The sequence below is a fragment of the Schistocerca americana genome, chromosome 3 (assembly GCF_021461395.2).
Source record: "Schistocerca americana isolate TAMUIC-IGC-003095 chromosome 3, iqSchAmer2.1, whole genome shotgun sequence".
Classification (NCBI taxonomy): Eukaryota; Metazoa; Arthropoda; class Insecta; order Orthoptera; family Acrididae; genus Schistocerca; species Schistocerca americana.
In genome coordinates this window covers 238,865,039-238,880,525 of record NC_060121.1, presented here as the reverse complement: position 1 = coordinate 238,880,525, position 15,487 = coordinate 238,865,039, and the positions used below count along the sequence as shown (strand labels likewise).

The window sequence follows — 15,487 nt, the reverse complement described above, 5'->3', positions numbered from 1 at the left end:
CAGAGTTCCCTGCAACCTCTTCATCTTCAGTAATGTTTGTCATCAGTGATTTGTATAATCTTGGCAGTAAGTCAGGTTTTCTTTTTTTCCTGTCTACTTTCTCAGCAGGTTCAACTAACATCTCTGTCATGAGGTTGGATTTCCATGCAGATGTCATATTACGTGACTGATTCGATGAAAGTTTTTCTTGGACTTGATATCCAAAAATTTCCGTTTCAGCGTTTTGCGATAGTCTTCTTGTTTTTGGAAGTGTCCACTTACATTTTGTCAGTTTCATTCTCAGTTCAAGACATAAGAAGTCAATGATCAGAACCCTAGTCGGCACCTGGAAGCATCTTAATGTTCTTAATGGACAATCTCAATCTCAAGCCAATCAAAAAATAGTCAGTGTGATTATAGTGAGTTCCATCAGGTGAGGTCAAGGTGCAAAGTTTTTGTGGATGGTGTTAAAGAAGGTGTTGGTAATTATAAACTTATTTTCCTGGCAGAACTGAATCAGTTTATCTCCATCAATTTTTGTCTAAATCATGATAGCCAAGTACTTCATTCGATGAGGCACATTTTCTTAATTTAACATTAAAATTTCCTCGAACCATTCTAAATTTGTTTTTGACTATCAATTCAAGGCGGTTGAAAAGAGACTTGTGAAACTTTTCTAGCCCTTCATTATAAGATGTTGAAGCTCATGCATATGCCTGTAGAACATTTAACTTGCAAGGATTAGTACTGAATTTCACTAGTACTATTTGGTTACTGGCAGGCTTTTATTCAATCATTGCGGTCCATCCCTTGTGTACTAACAACGCAACACTATGAATGTGGAATTATCTGTCCTACATGAAAAATATACTGTATTGTCATTAGCTGTTCTGAAGTGCCCACTGCCTTTCTAATGAGACTTTGCTATTTCCAGTGTTCCGATTTTAATTCACTGATGTTCTCTTTACACAGTGTAATTTTCCAACTTGGCATACCGGTAATCTTCGTAAATTCGAAGTCACAATCTTGTGTATATTCTTTTGGATATTTGTAGCTTTGTATGTGGCTGCCCGTCCCCCCCCCTCTTCCTCTCTCCCACCTAAGATTTAATGTACAATTGTATGTGAATTTCAGTTAAATATGTGCAACCTGTACAATGACATGTTTTGCATTGTGGTAGTTACATATTGCCATATCGGTAATGGGAGGCAGTATTAATTAAAAAATCTTTGTGCAAGGGATGATGTCAGTCAAGAGAAGAAAGGTAATCTTTCATCAGTATAGTGAAGTCTTTGATACTTTCTTACAGGTTTTTGGATTCTAGAGTTTTTGCAACATGCAGTGATGACAGCACAGTTGCACTTTGGGATGCACGAAATTTAAAGTCACAGATAAGAACTCTGCATGGACATTCAAACTGGGTAAAAAATATTGAATTTTCACCACGAGATGGTCTTCTTGTTACATCAGGGTTTGATGGAAGCATTTACACTTGGGACATCAACAGGTGAGAACATCTTATTTCAAGTTCAGTTCCAAATGTATGTAACACATACTGAACATTTTGAAACCACCCTTGGGTGGCATTTTCTTTTGAGAGAGAAGTATAGGACCTTGTCAAATGGTGGGCACAGTATTGCCTTGCACTGATAACTTACAATTTCTTTCCAGCTACACAGAAACTGGTTTTGTGTACACCAGAGTATTTCATACAAATGGGTTAATGAGAACTCGCCTTAACCCGGATGCTACAAAGATGGTAATTTGTACAACAAGTGGCTACCTTATGATTGTTCATGACCTTGATCTCACAACATTGCAACAGGACTTGGCTGGATTTAAGGTATATTATTTATTATTATCTGTTTATAGTTTCAAGAGGTACTCTCATTTTGTTTATGAATGACTGTGACATTGCTTGGTAGTGTTAAGCAGTGATGTAGTTTTTAAAGGTATTTGCGGCATGATAGTTTGGTTTTGGGAATTTCATTGTGTGAATAAGAGACTGCACAGATTTTTCTTCACAAGTACTACATATTTCAAATTCTTATTAGTTACATTTGTAAAAAGAAGATTTTTTGGAACTGTTGCTGAAATATGCACAAACTTTTGCATTTGTTTCAAGGTGTATGTTGTTTTTTCTTAAGTTTATGCATTATTCTTAAATTTTTTGTGACAGTAGTGTATTCTGAGTAAGGTTCACAGCCCCGTTGTAAATAGTAATCTTGTCTTCTGTAGTACTCCTTGCAGGCAAATGAAAGTATTGTACTTCGTAACAACCAGAAGAGAAATAAGGTCTGTCAAGAACAGACAGAACAGAAAGTAGTTGCATATGTAAATCAGTGGTGCTGTAGCTGTAAGGTTGTTGAGTTTCAACACTGCTGTTGCTAGGCTTAGGCTTACTGTAATGTAACACCTTGGTCAGGTAAGTGAGACATCCTCATTTTTTAAACATTGTAAGAATTGTGTCTTAGCATGCGTGTACATTCAGAAGCACCCTATAAACCGTAAGTATGCAGACCATTTTTATTTTACAGTCCAGTCAGTAGAACACAGTTGGTGAATGATGCTGTTCATCCACTCCCATCCTCTTACATGTTATCATATTTTTTATGTTTTTGTGTAATTATTGGTTGTATTCATTCAGATTATGATATTAACTGCCTTAAGTTGAATGACTACATTCAGTGTTGTATTATTAGAAGTGTATGTTTCAGGGCTTCTTCCAAGTATTAAGGATTGTTGTCCCACATCCTCTCTGTTTCTGTTGGACTTGTGGTCATGTAAGTGAATCACATGAGAAGTGGATAATACGAAAATAAAAAATGAAATTCCTCAAAAAGGATTTAAAAAGGGGCTGGCAGCTAAGTCAAAGATAATCAAAGAATGGTGTAAACCTAAAAGTACAAGTGGATCAAAAGTGGTGTGAAGAAGAAGAAAGTAGTAATGAAGACAAATAAGAAAACTGAGAAAGTTGTAAAATGCAACTGAGCAAAGTGGTGTAGTAGTTAGCATACTGGACTCACATTCGGGAGGATCACTGTTCAAACTCATGTCTGGCCATCCAGATGTAGATCTCTCGTGACTACCCTAAATTGCTGGGCTGGTTCCTTTGAAAGGGCATGGACGATTTCCTTCCCCATCCCTGAGCTTGTGCTACTTGCTAATGACATTGATGTCGACAGAATGTTAAACTCAATCTTCCTTCCTCCTTCTAAAATACAAGACAACACAACATAAATCTGGATGGCAAGGATATGTCAGCATACTTTGATAGGATAATAATCCTGATAAGAAAGGATAAACTTGAAAATTGCATAGTGTTGTTTCCATTAGGAAACTGACTTTCAGTGGAAAAGAGCTAGCAGGCTGAACTTCTGGAATTAGATCATGAATTGTGATTGGGTAGGTTTGTCTATAGAGCATTATCCATGAAAGACAAAAGCCACAGTTCAAATCTTGCATCAGCACAAATTTTTTTTAATAGTTGACATCTTGCGCAATGTGGAAATCTATCAGAAAGCTTCCTTAAGCAATTCTGTACTTATTTTCTTTCTTTCAATGGTATAAGTTCCACAAGGTATGCAGGGTAGCTACTGTGACCTGGAGGATATTAGGAAAGAGGTATTGACGCATGAGCACTGTAAGAGACCATGGCATTTCATCAATTATTGTCATTTCGTCTTATTTCAGTAGAAAGCTGGCCATAAAAAGTAGATCAACCTACAGTTTACAAATATTGAGAACTGAAAGATTTGGCTCCTTGGAACTATCCTATTTCAGTTTTTCTCTGATTTTCCTGAATTTCGTGAGAGGAAAGTATGTAAATGTTTTTGACAAGTTTATATTCAGTTCATTACTTTCATGTGAAAACAAATATAGAGTTTGTTTATCATCGACCTTGCTGGTGGTTAAAATGGATCATGTATGAGAGAGAAGACAACCTAGTAGATATATTCCACTTGCAAGAAGTATTCAAGAATGAGGTTCTTAACTGTTTTGTGAAACAGTCCACTTCAACATGCTACGGTTCTCACCTCACACCATTGTATTCAATAGTGCCAGTAGCTTTAACTCGAGTTGAACTTTTGTGGGCATTCTCTTTCATATCCATGTTTGTTGCAGGTATTTTTATTAGGTGATATGTTTCCATTGTGACTCAAAACCTTTTGATTAAGACTGCCATTTTTTTCTTTATATAAATTGTAATTTTGCTCTTTATAATAACAAACAAAATGTGAAATTCTGTGGTGTTTAAGACACTGGACTTACACTGATGGGCAACAGTAAAGCAGTGCTATAAAATTTGAAATATCAACATCTGCTTACTGTTTTATTTTACTTATGAAGTGGTGTTATTACGTGACACTTTTTACGGAAAAAAGGGATAAAGTAATATTTTACTACCACACCTAGTAGTGGTAGATAAAATCCGCTATAGTAAAAGTGTATTCTTAAGTCATCTTGTATGTTATATACTCTCTTTATTTGTATGCTCGAATTGTCCTCATCCCTGTTTGTTAATATTGATGATGTGTATACTTCATTAGTCAGTCTTATTTGTGTTATGAAGATAAAAATTGATAATTCTCTCAGTAACTTCATGTGCCAATACTTTAATTATCTGAGAGCTTTTGACAAAATATTTCACTATGTTACCTTATTTTTTTTGTTTTAGCCCAACATGTACCGCCTAATGCAACTAAGTCAGACTACAATTCCTGTTGCTGCTACTTACACACACCTATTTTCAAAGAGTCGCAAGGTGAATAGGGTTGAAATTGTCGCAGACTTTCCAAAGGGTGATGATGCAGAAGTTGTTTCATCACTCCAGATTCATCCACAGGGATGGTGTGCACTTTCTCGTAACATCAGTAATAATGAAACATCTGAGGTGGGTCACTAAATTGGTACAGGTTCATTACACATTGTATGTATTTTGATTATTGCTGTTGTGGTACTTACAGTCCTGAATACTTTTTGATAATTTTCATTAATACTGAACCTTTCATTGTGTTCAAATGTTCAGAAGTACAGAATGAATCAGCATTCATGGGAGCAACAATTCACCTGTATGGATATTTGAAGGCACACAGATCTCCTGAAAAGGCAGACAAATAGTGCATCACTTTTAGTGAATTGTAAACTCTCCAGTGGCAGATACCTTGGTTCTAATGCGTATAGAGAAATCAGCTAGAGCAGAGAACAAACTGTTCCTACAGGTGGATAACACACGATAGACACCCTATAAGTAATAAATGAGTTCATGAAATGGGGCAGGGCAAACAGTACACAAAGTAAATTGTCTACAAATCACTTGTGCAACCAGTTCTAGAATATTGCTCAAGTGGGTGGGACCTATGCCATATATGACTGATGGGATACTGAATGTGTATAGAAAAGGGCAGCACAAATGGTCACAGGTCTGTTTAATCTGTATGAGTGTGTCACAGAGATAATGAAGGAAATGAACTAGAAGATCCTTGAAGATGGACATAAACTATCCTTAAAAAGTCTGTTAATGAAGTTTCAAGAACTGGCTTTAAATGATGACTCTAGGAATTCACTGCAACCCACTATGCACTGCTTACACAATGATCAGGAGATTAAGATTAGAGTAATTACTGCACCCACAGAGGCCTAATAACTGGTACAATGAACGTACCCTCTACTATGCACTTCACGATGATTTGCAGAGTATGGCTATAGATGTAGACATAGCAGATGTGAGACTATGGTGAGAAAACTTTAAAAGCATGGAATTAATTGAATCTAGATATTGGTTAAGTAACCTTCATATCTTCAATTACAAACATGAGGAGAATGACAGATTCAAAATTAGGTTTGGAAGGTAACTCCATACTATTTCTTACAATAACTTTGAAAGTATTTTTCAATTGATGTACTCAGGGGGAAGAGGATTTAGCCTTAGTGGATTTTACTTGAAACAGCTTTGATATTTTGCTGCTGCTGTAGTCATTGTTGTTGTTGTTGCTGCTGATGCTGCTGCTGCTGCTGCTGCTGCTGCTGCTGCTGTTGCTACTGCTGTTGTCGTCCACAGTCCAAAGACTGGTTTGTTGCAGCCACCCCCCCCGCCCCCACCCCTCCCCTACACACACTTGCTTCCAGTACCCCTCTGGGGCCTCATAACTGTTCCATGAGTACCTGATTTGTTGAGCACAGGCCCCCAAACTATTGGAATACATCTTTCCTTTCATTTGCTGTAGTCTCTCATCTCTGACTGTCCATTCTGCTTGTTGCTCACTTTCTCATGGTGGCAGCTATGATGTTGACCAGCTATTCCTGAATTTCTGCTTTCAATCTTGGAATCTTCTTTCACTCACCTTCTTGTGGCTGAAGTAACTTTGAATTCTTCTCTGTGTTTGACCTTCATTTTCCAAATTTTTTTGTAGTGCGGACTAACTGGTGAAGAAAAATGTAAATAGTGCCTACTGCGTACAATGTTAAAGATCATCTGAGCACAATACCTGCATAGGCTGCTATTTGCACTTCAAAGGTAACACTGTAGCCAATCTGACACACCCTTTTGATTGAACCTCCTGACAGGGATCAGACTGATAAAGCCTGCAATGCTAGGTCCCCACACATCTCAAGGTGTAGATGCTCGTTTTCCTGAGGTATCAGAACTCCTGACAGTGGGCATCGTGCCAGGTGGCCTTTGCTGCAGCTGGGAGGAACCCATGGGGACAACCCTCGATTGAAGTAGGTTGCATCACAGAGTTTTTGCTTATGAAATGTATTGAATTACACCAGAACAGTGGCCATTTCGATCTGGCCCTCTCTTTAGACAGGAATCAAAACTTCAATGCTGACAGTTAAAACCCTGCTGCTTTTCCTATCCTGTTTACACTGTGGGAAGAGGGACAAGCCTAACGGCTAGGATTGAAACAATTTATACAATAATTATTATGTATTTGTCAAAAAACAAAGATGATGTGACTTACCAAACGAAAGTGCTGGCAGGTCGACAGTCACACAAACACAAACATACACACAAAATTCTAGCTTTCGCAACAAATGGTTGCTTCGTCAGGAAAGAAGGAAGGAGAGGGGAAGACGAAAGGAAGTGGGTTTTAAGGGAGAGGGTAAGAAGTCATTCCAATCCCGGGAGCGGAAAGACTTACCTTAGGGGGAAAAAAGGACGGGTATACACTCGCGCACACACACACATATCCATCCACACATATACAGACACAAGCAGACATATTATATTATTATGTATTTGATCTGATAGGGATACTTTTACTGTGACAAAGTCATTATTTTTGTGGAACAGATTGAAGATAAATTTGAAGAAGTTGAGTCATTAGGAAAAATGCACATTGGATCACTATTGATTAAAGTCCCTTCTTCTGCACAGTCTACAGCTCTTCAAATATGTGAACATCTGGATGACATACCAGTGACAACTGCCCCACACAAGACTTTGAATATGGTCCTCGGAATCATCTTCCACAAGACTTAATGCTCCAAATAGACGAGGAGCTTTGAAATAATCTTGAGTGGCAAGGTGTACATTTTGTCTGACATGCCCAAAAAAGTTCCAAGGATAATAGAATAGAGACAGGTACCTTTAACTTTGCCTTTGAAGAGAATGTCTGCTGAAAAAAATTAGTCATGACATACAGCTGTGATGTGAAACTTTATGCCCATTGCCCACGAGATGCTTGTGACGCTTGCACTTTGGTCATATGTTGTCCTGTTGCACAGCAGACCCAAAATGTGATAACTGTGAATGATCACTCCGTGGAGGCAGTCCTTGTGAACAACCACCTCCGTGTGTCAGTTGTACAAACACCATTCTCCATTTCACTGGTTTGCCCAGTCTTCATGAAAGAAAAGAATATACAGGAAAATAAACCTATTGACAGTCTGTCATGTATTGAGGCATGTAATAAAAGGTGAATGCTTGCATCCTGTTGAAATGATGTCCAATTATGTGAAAGTCAAGGCAGTCACTGCCAGTACCTGAATTTTTTTGAAATTGGTTCTCCCACCCCATCTCATTTCTTGCAGTTCCTGGCACCGTATTCGGGAACCACTTCTCATGTTCGACCAGGGGAGCAGTTTCCTCCTTCGGCATCTACCAGTGACAAGGCTTCTTCTTGGGAACCCTCTTGCTGGAAACCACAGATAAGATGCCCAATGCCAGACAGTGGCTGAGGAAACTTTGCCCTGTAGGTCCCAAGGTTGCTGCTCTTCATCTGTCCACATGCTCATTGCAGGTAGGCCCTCACAAGGATCCCAGCCACCAAACAATGTGAAGGAGAAGAATTGGGATGAGGCTAATCCAATGACTCTGCAGGCACCACATTCCTCCATGCCATGAGAATCTGAACCAATGCTCGTGACAGGCAGTGAGCGATCCTGGGGTGTTACCTGTCCTCCTGGCCCCTCCACTCCTAACCTGGACACAAGTAATGTGCTCATTCAGTGGAACTGTGATTGTTATTACCACATGTGCCAGAACTACAACACCTAGGGCATGGATGTGTGTGATGTCTTTAGGTTAGTTAGGTTTAAGTAGTTCTAAGTCTAGAGGACTGATGATCTCAGATGTTAAGTCCCATAGTGCTTAAAGCCAAGCTAGAACAACAACACTTCATTTCCTCTTCTTCTGCATTATGCATTACCCTGCAAGAAATGCATTTCAGTGGTGGCCATTCCCCAATGCTGTATGGTTATCATGCATTCTGCTGAAGCTGTGCTGGCCCTGAGAGGGCATCTGGAGGTGTCTGTACATTGGTTCGCCAAAATGCCTTCAGTGAGTGGATTCCTCTTCATACCACATTGTAAGCAATAGTGGTGCAAGTGCAAACCAACTCAGCAATCACCATCTGCAACATTTACATACCTCCAGACAGGCTACGTACTAGAGTCGACCATTTTAATCCAACAATGTTCCCCCCTTTTCTGCTACTTGGGGATGTGCATCATCCCTGTGGGGGAGTACCGCTTCATCTGGTAGTGGCCTTTACTTGGCAGGCTTTATACTGACCATGATCTGCGTTTTCTCAGTGATGGTACTCCTACCCACTTCAGTGCTGCCTGTGGCGTCTTTTCACGTATTGGGCTAACAATCTTTTTCCTACTGTCATGTGGCTTCACTGACTGATCACTATGGTCATTACATGATGATCTTTGTGACAGTGACCACTTTCCAGTGATTCTGTCACTTCCTTGCCGTTGCCAGATGGACTGACCAGATTGCACTGACGAAGTTGTGCAAGACGTTTCCGATGCAATCACCCACGCCGCCGCTATAACTACTGTTCCCCTTTCTGCAGGCCCTCTCTACCTCTGGCTGGTGTTGTTGTGGACCACAGACATTGCAGTAGCTCTCAGGATAACCGAACAGCCCTGCGTCATTTTAAGTGACATCCTTTGCAGACCAACTGTATCACTTTTAAGCGGCTTCATGTTAAGTCTTGCTATTTAATTAAACAAAGTAAAAAGAAATTCTGGGAGTGCTGAGTCTCCTCCCAGAGGATATATGCCTCTTCCTCCCAGGTTTGGAGCAAGGTCCTTATTCTTCTGGGCTGCAAATGATCAACAGCTGTTCCAGGTCTTGAGCTTCAGGTTAGTCTTTGTACCGATGCATCGGTTCTTACTTAAAACCTTGTGATACACATTGAAAGCATCAGCAGCCTCTTCTTATCCAGCTACCTTTCTACTGCAGAAATGACAAGTTGAAGAAATCTGCATTTGTTTCACTCCCCACCCAGGCGAATCATATTTTGAACCTTTCACTGGCTGGGAACTGCTTCAGCATCTTGCCGTGGTCGCAGCCCCTGATTCAGTTCGTAATCAGGTGTCCCAACACCTAATATTATTTAAAGGTTACATATACTCTGGGACTCAGTAGCACATCTGTTTTGCATTCCATGGTTCACTCAAAAATTGCTTCTTTTTTCCAACAGCTTTATTAATGGCTTTGTTACTTTACTGCAGTATTTTACAAAATGATGATGATAATTCGCAGGAACCAGAAAACTCTGTAATTCTGTCACATTAGTGGGGGCAGGAAAATTAGACAGTTTTCCTGCTTTTGTTAGTTATCGGTCAGGTTTTACACCAGACGAGCTAATAATTTGGCCCATATTGAACCTGTGATTTTGCAAAAGAACATTTTTCCGATTCAGGCTGAAATGTGTGCCTTGTAATCTTAACAGACTTTCTAACTCTGTAGTATGTTTCTCAATCATTTGGGAAAATACAAGAATGTCATCCAGACAGAGCAAACACACAGTTGGGTCTAAAGCTTCCAATAATAAGCTTGCAAATCACTGGAATGTGGTGGGTGCATTTCTTAAGCCAAAACACATCCTTAAAAACTCATATAGCCTGGAAGATACTTACAGCCTGTCTTGGGATGTAGTCAGCCCTGCCTGATTTCATATCTGAAGTGATAAAGACTTTTTAATTCCTTAGTTTATCCAGAGTTTTGCTGATACGAGGCAATGGGTAGGTATCAAGCATAGTGACTGTTTACTGCAGTCATATCCTCACGTAGATGGTAAGTCTTTCCTCCATTAACAGATTTTTTAGGGACTGGAGGAATGTTGTATAATTCCAACTTCAAGCTATTGCTGAAAACACTCTTCAACTACTGACCGCAAGAGATATGGATTTCTGTAAGGTTTTTGTGCTATTGGTGTGATATCCATGGTTGCAATTTTGAGGTAGTTGGCAAATGTTGCCTCTCCTCAGAGAACAACACAAATTCCTCTAAGACCGGATACAAAAAACCTCGCTTAAACTTGGATGAGTGTAGTTACTTCCCCTACTAGCAACTTTTAAGCAATGCAGTGATTGTATAAATTTCTGTTATAGGCAAGGATTTCTTCTTCTTACTCTCCTGAAGCTGTTTTCTTCCCTTTGGAAGTAACTCATCAGTAGTTATCTTCTTTTTACTGGCCAGTATAGTTCCACATGGTGTTAAGGCATCTTTCTTCCCAAAATTATCCGACCCAACCGGAACATACAATTTCTCACCTATTACCTTGACTTCACAGAGACCCTCTTTCATATGTCTTGTAGCTGGTAGAGAAACTTATTCTTGATGAACTGATCAACCAGACAGACAGTTCTGCCAAGCTCTTGGATTCCAACTGTCACCCAGAGGACTTTCCCTCTTCTGCTACATATAGTTACTTTGATGTTGGCTTTCAACACCAAAATACCTAGCTGTATAGAAACTTGGGAGATATGTTGCCCCCATCCCTCTGAGTTTCTCGAATGTGTGCATACTACTGCCATTGAAAAGATTAATTGCTTCACTGAATTCAACAGTATGTGACCAGTAGTCAGTCGCACTTTAAGGACTGGTGCAGAAAATCATTCCCCTGCATAACATCAAAATCCTGCTTCTGTTTTCCTACTGTCACAATCTTGAGTTTATAAGTGGTTTCATCCATTATTGGCCCAACAAAACAAATTCCCGTAGGCTTAATTGTTTCAGATACTCAACATTTAATACAGCAGTGGGGTGGCTTCAGTGCCTGCTTTATTGCGCGTGTCAACTAAAATTCTTGCTTGTCTTCCTCGTATTGTTTCTGAAACAATCACTTGGTGCCACCCCTTGTACCCCACGGATATTGATGGGGTGTACAGTTCTTAATGGGGGCAGGATGGCTACGACTAACCCCTCACCCCACCCCCTGATCATTTCCCTTATTAGCTCTCATTTCTTTGGTAACTTTGAAAGCTATCTTCACCATATTTTGACCTGTTCTGCTTCCGAGGGCAGTTTATGCCCGCATCCTACTTCTCTATAAATGGGGCAGCAGGGAATCTGATGTTGTGGGTGTTATGACCTGCTCTCCCACATTGTCCGCAGTTAGTTTCATTAGTGAATACACAACACAGCTCATTATGGCTTGAAGTGGTAGAAACAAGTTGCCCTGCTTTTTCACATAACAGTGGGAAGCAAACTGCTTCGTCTAGTACTTAATTATGAAATGTATTCCTGTTGAGGGTGCATGTCTGACAGGAATTAGTTCTGATCCAGTTAGTAATTGTCTTGGAATTCTCCCTCAGTCTCTGTCAGAGAATGAATTGTTTATCGCGACAGTAAGTGACTCCCCATTTATCCGAATACCACTCTGCTAAACACTTTGCCAAAGTTTTAGATCCCTCTCTATTCTTCTATGCATCAACAGATTCAATGTACGTGTGTGCATGCCCGTGTTCTTTATTTGTGCCACGTTTAATAAAAAAACTGTTTGGGCAAGAACAAATGCAGCCAGCATTGCAGACATTTTGCAAGAAAGTAATCAATTTTCATTAGATTTTCCTGAGAATGAGGGAATAAAGTTTACCATTGGGAAACTACTCACAACAGTAGATGATGGGACAATTATACGTGCCTTGACCACTTTAGGCCCTCGCTTTCTGGTCACTTGAATCTGATTTTGATGTGGCTGCACACATTCAAATCTTGCCTCCAACTGTAAACTTTTATGTACGATTTTCTGTATTTGATTCGATAGAGCCTTTATGGGGTCACCACCATCCCCTTAAGCAGGGCTTTCCTGCAGGAATCATGTCAAAGACATGGTTATAAACAGAGGGGCCTATCAATTGCACTAGAAACAATAAAATTAAAGCAAAGTGATTAATAACTCATAGAAAGAGGGAAAGTTCCCACGTTTTCAATGCAGCTACACCAACCCAGTAATTTGCAGACAGACTGGTGAGAAGTGGCGAAAAGGGAATGACCAGTATGTGCACTGTGGAGGCAGAGATGGCAGCACATCATGTAGTGGCAAAGCCAGACAGAACCCATGACCCTCAGAGAGAAGGCACTGCGGCAGTCATGATGACCAGGTGAAGGTGCTCCCATCGCTGGCACTCAGACCCTCATGGAAATGACTGTGCAGGAGACAGCAGCAGAAAGGTTGTCCCAGCATTGGATGTCAAGAGGACAGCGACAGGAGATGAACTGGACAGGCATAGTGGGGCAGCATTGGGGGAGGCCTGCAGTCAGCAGAACTTTGCGTGGCTGAAGACAGTGGGATTCGTCGTTGTGCGCTCATGTGCAGCACACATTAGTGCTAGATGCCCGGCAAGAATGAAATGTGCCAGATGTCACGGACAAACTCCATGCCTCGCAGTGCTGTCTTACAAAAGCCAGATACAGCCAAGGGCTAAAGTCTGCTTACTAATAAGACTATGACCCTCACCCTTTGACAGCAGTCTCATAACAATATGCAGCCATAGAGGACAGTAATTATTGGATCAATTGGTGGTCGTCCTCCTGATTCTGGTGCCAGACGTACATATGGGAATGTCTAGGCTTAGGAGCAGGCATACAATGCAGGTTTTTACAAGTAAAAGAGGAAGATTTGCCCAGGCAATTGTGAGGTATATTCTGTATGAAAATGGGTACATAGGCACACCTGTGAATGACACCAAACATTGGGGAAGGCCATTACACACAAAGTAAAGAATAATTAATAACAGGGTAGGAAAGGACAAATTGTCAGTTTGAGAAGCCGTAGTAGAGAGAACAAGCCCAACTTGGTAGGCCACTCTGCTATTTGCATCACAGTCCTCATGTGATTCTCTCCCTAGGTGTCCAGTGGTAGAGGGTTGCGAAGACACTCACCAAGGCATCCATTGGTCAGCAGTCCTTACTGTGGGAACTATGCTTATCCCAGCATCATGTGCTGGAGCAGCACACAGGGTGTCAGAGTGTTCTCTAAACAAGCAGCTAATTGAACCAAAAACACCAATTCAGAATATTAAAAAAAAAAAAAAAAAAAAATTTCCAGGTTCTGTCCAAATGGATCATCTGCATATCTTCCACCCTTCCTTCCTTCCTTCCTTCCTTCAGTATCACCTGATTTAGTTAGACCAAATACCATTATCGTTATGTACTCTTGTTGATGCTCATTTTAGAAGATACTATACAATGTGCTCAACACCTCTTCCAAATCCTTTGCAGTCGTAACAGAATTACATATTCATCAGGAAATCTCATAATGTTTATTTCTTCTCCATGGACTTTAATTACCTTCCCAAATTTCTTCTTGGTTTCCTTCACAGCGTACTCAGCATACAGATTGAATAACATTGGGTATAGGCTATAACCAAGTCTCATTATGGCTTTCCTTCTGTGTCCTTCAATTCTTATAACTGCAGCCTGGTTTCTGTACACACTGTATATAACCTTTCACTCCCTGTATTTTATCCCTGCTACCTTCAGAATTGCAAAGAGTGTAATCCAGTCAACATTGTCAAAAGCTTTTTCTAAATATACAAATGCTTATAAACGTAGATTTGCCTGTCTTCAGGATAATTCGTTGGGTCAAACGTGTTCCTACATTTCTGTGGAACCTAAACTGATGTTCTCCAGTGTCAGCTTCTAACAATGTTTCCATTCTCCTATAAATAATTTGTGCCATTTTGTTGCAACCATATCTTATTAATCTGTTAGTTCAGTAGTATTCACGCCTGTCAGCACTGCCTTATTTGGAGTTGGAATTATTACATTCTCCTCATAGTCTGTAGGTATTTCTCCTGTATTATATATCCCTCCCACTGTGTATAGTAGTTTTGCCATGGCTGGCTCTCCCAAGGATCTCAATAATTGTGAGAGAATGTTGTATTTTCCAGTGACCTTTTTTCTACTGAGGATTTCAGTGCTCTGTCAAATTCTACTCGCTGTATGAAATGTCTCATCTCGTCTTCACCTACTTCCTCTTCTCTTTGTATAGTGTAGTTCATTATCCTTATATAGATTATCTATATATTCCTAACACCTATATGTTCCTAACACCTTTTAGCTTTCCCTTCTTTGCGTAGTACTGGCTTGTTGTCAGAGTTCCTCGTATTCATACAGTTGCTTCTTTTTTTCTTCAAAGGGCGATGAAAGTTCAAACACCTTCCAGTCATCCAGATTCAGACTTTCCATGAGTGCTCTAAATTGCTCCAGGCAGCTATCTGAATGATTTATTTCAAAAAGGGCGTGTCTGATTTTCTTCACCATACTTCCATAATCTAATGACCACACTGTCTTTAGTATGTTAAACAACTTCCTTCCTTCTTGCTTTTCTCCAAAGATTTCTTTAATTTTTCTGTAGGTGGCATCCACTCTAATGAGCCAAAACATTATGACCACTTGCTTTATAACTTGTTTGTCAGTTTTTGGAATGAAATAAATCACTGATTTGGCTTATTGGTATCTGGCAGTTTGTTGGTAGGTTTGTGGATTAGTTGTCTATGCACAGGTCATATAATTCACATAAATAAGAGGCCACTGATTTGTGTATGCAGTGATGGTGCCCATTAGGGACCCAGATGGTTTCCGCATGATTTACATCAGACAAATTAGGTCACTGAGACATAAATGTGAGTTCACTATAATGCTCCTTAAACAACTGTAACACTGTTCTGGCTCTGAGACAGCACAATTATACTTCTTAAAGATGACTTTGTCATCAGGGAAGACATCAAGCATAAAGGAATGCAGGTGGTTCACAGC

The 15,487-nt window shown here is 40.1% G+C and overlaps 1 protein-coding gene across 1 annotated transcript in view; it reads left to right on the top strand.

Annotated features, from left to right (window-relative positions):
- The window catches only part of LOC124605698 (DDB1- and CUL4-associated factor 10), a 69,656-nt gene that overhangs the window by 39,744 nt on the left and 14,425 nt on the right, over positions 1-15,487 (top strand). Inside the window, exons 4-6 of the mRNA XM_047137558.1 lie at positions 1,289-1,486; positions 1,651-1,822; positions 4,658-4,873. Coding sequence (XP_046993514.1) covers positions 1,289-1,486; positions 1,651-1,822; positions 4,658-4,873 — 586 coding nt within the window. The remainder of the gene's footprint in view (positions 1-1,288; positions 1,487-1,650; positions 1,823-4,657; positions 4,874-15,487) is intronic.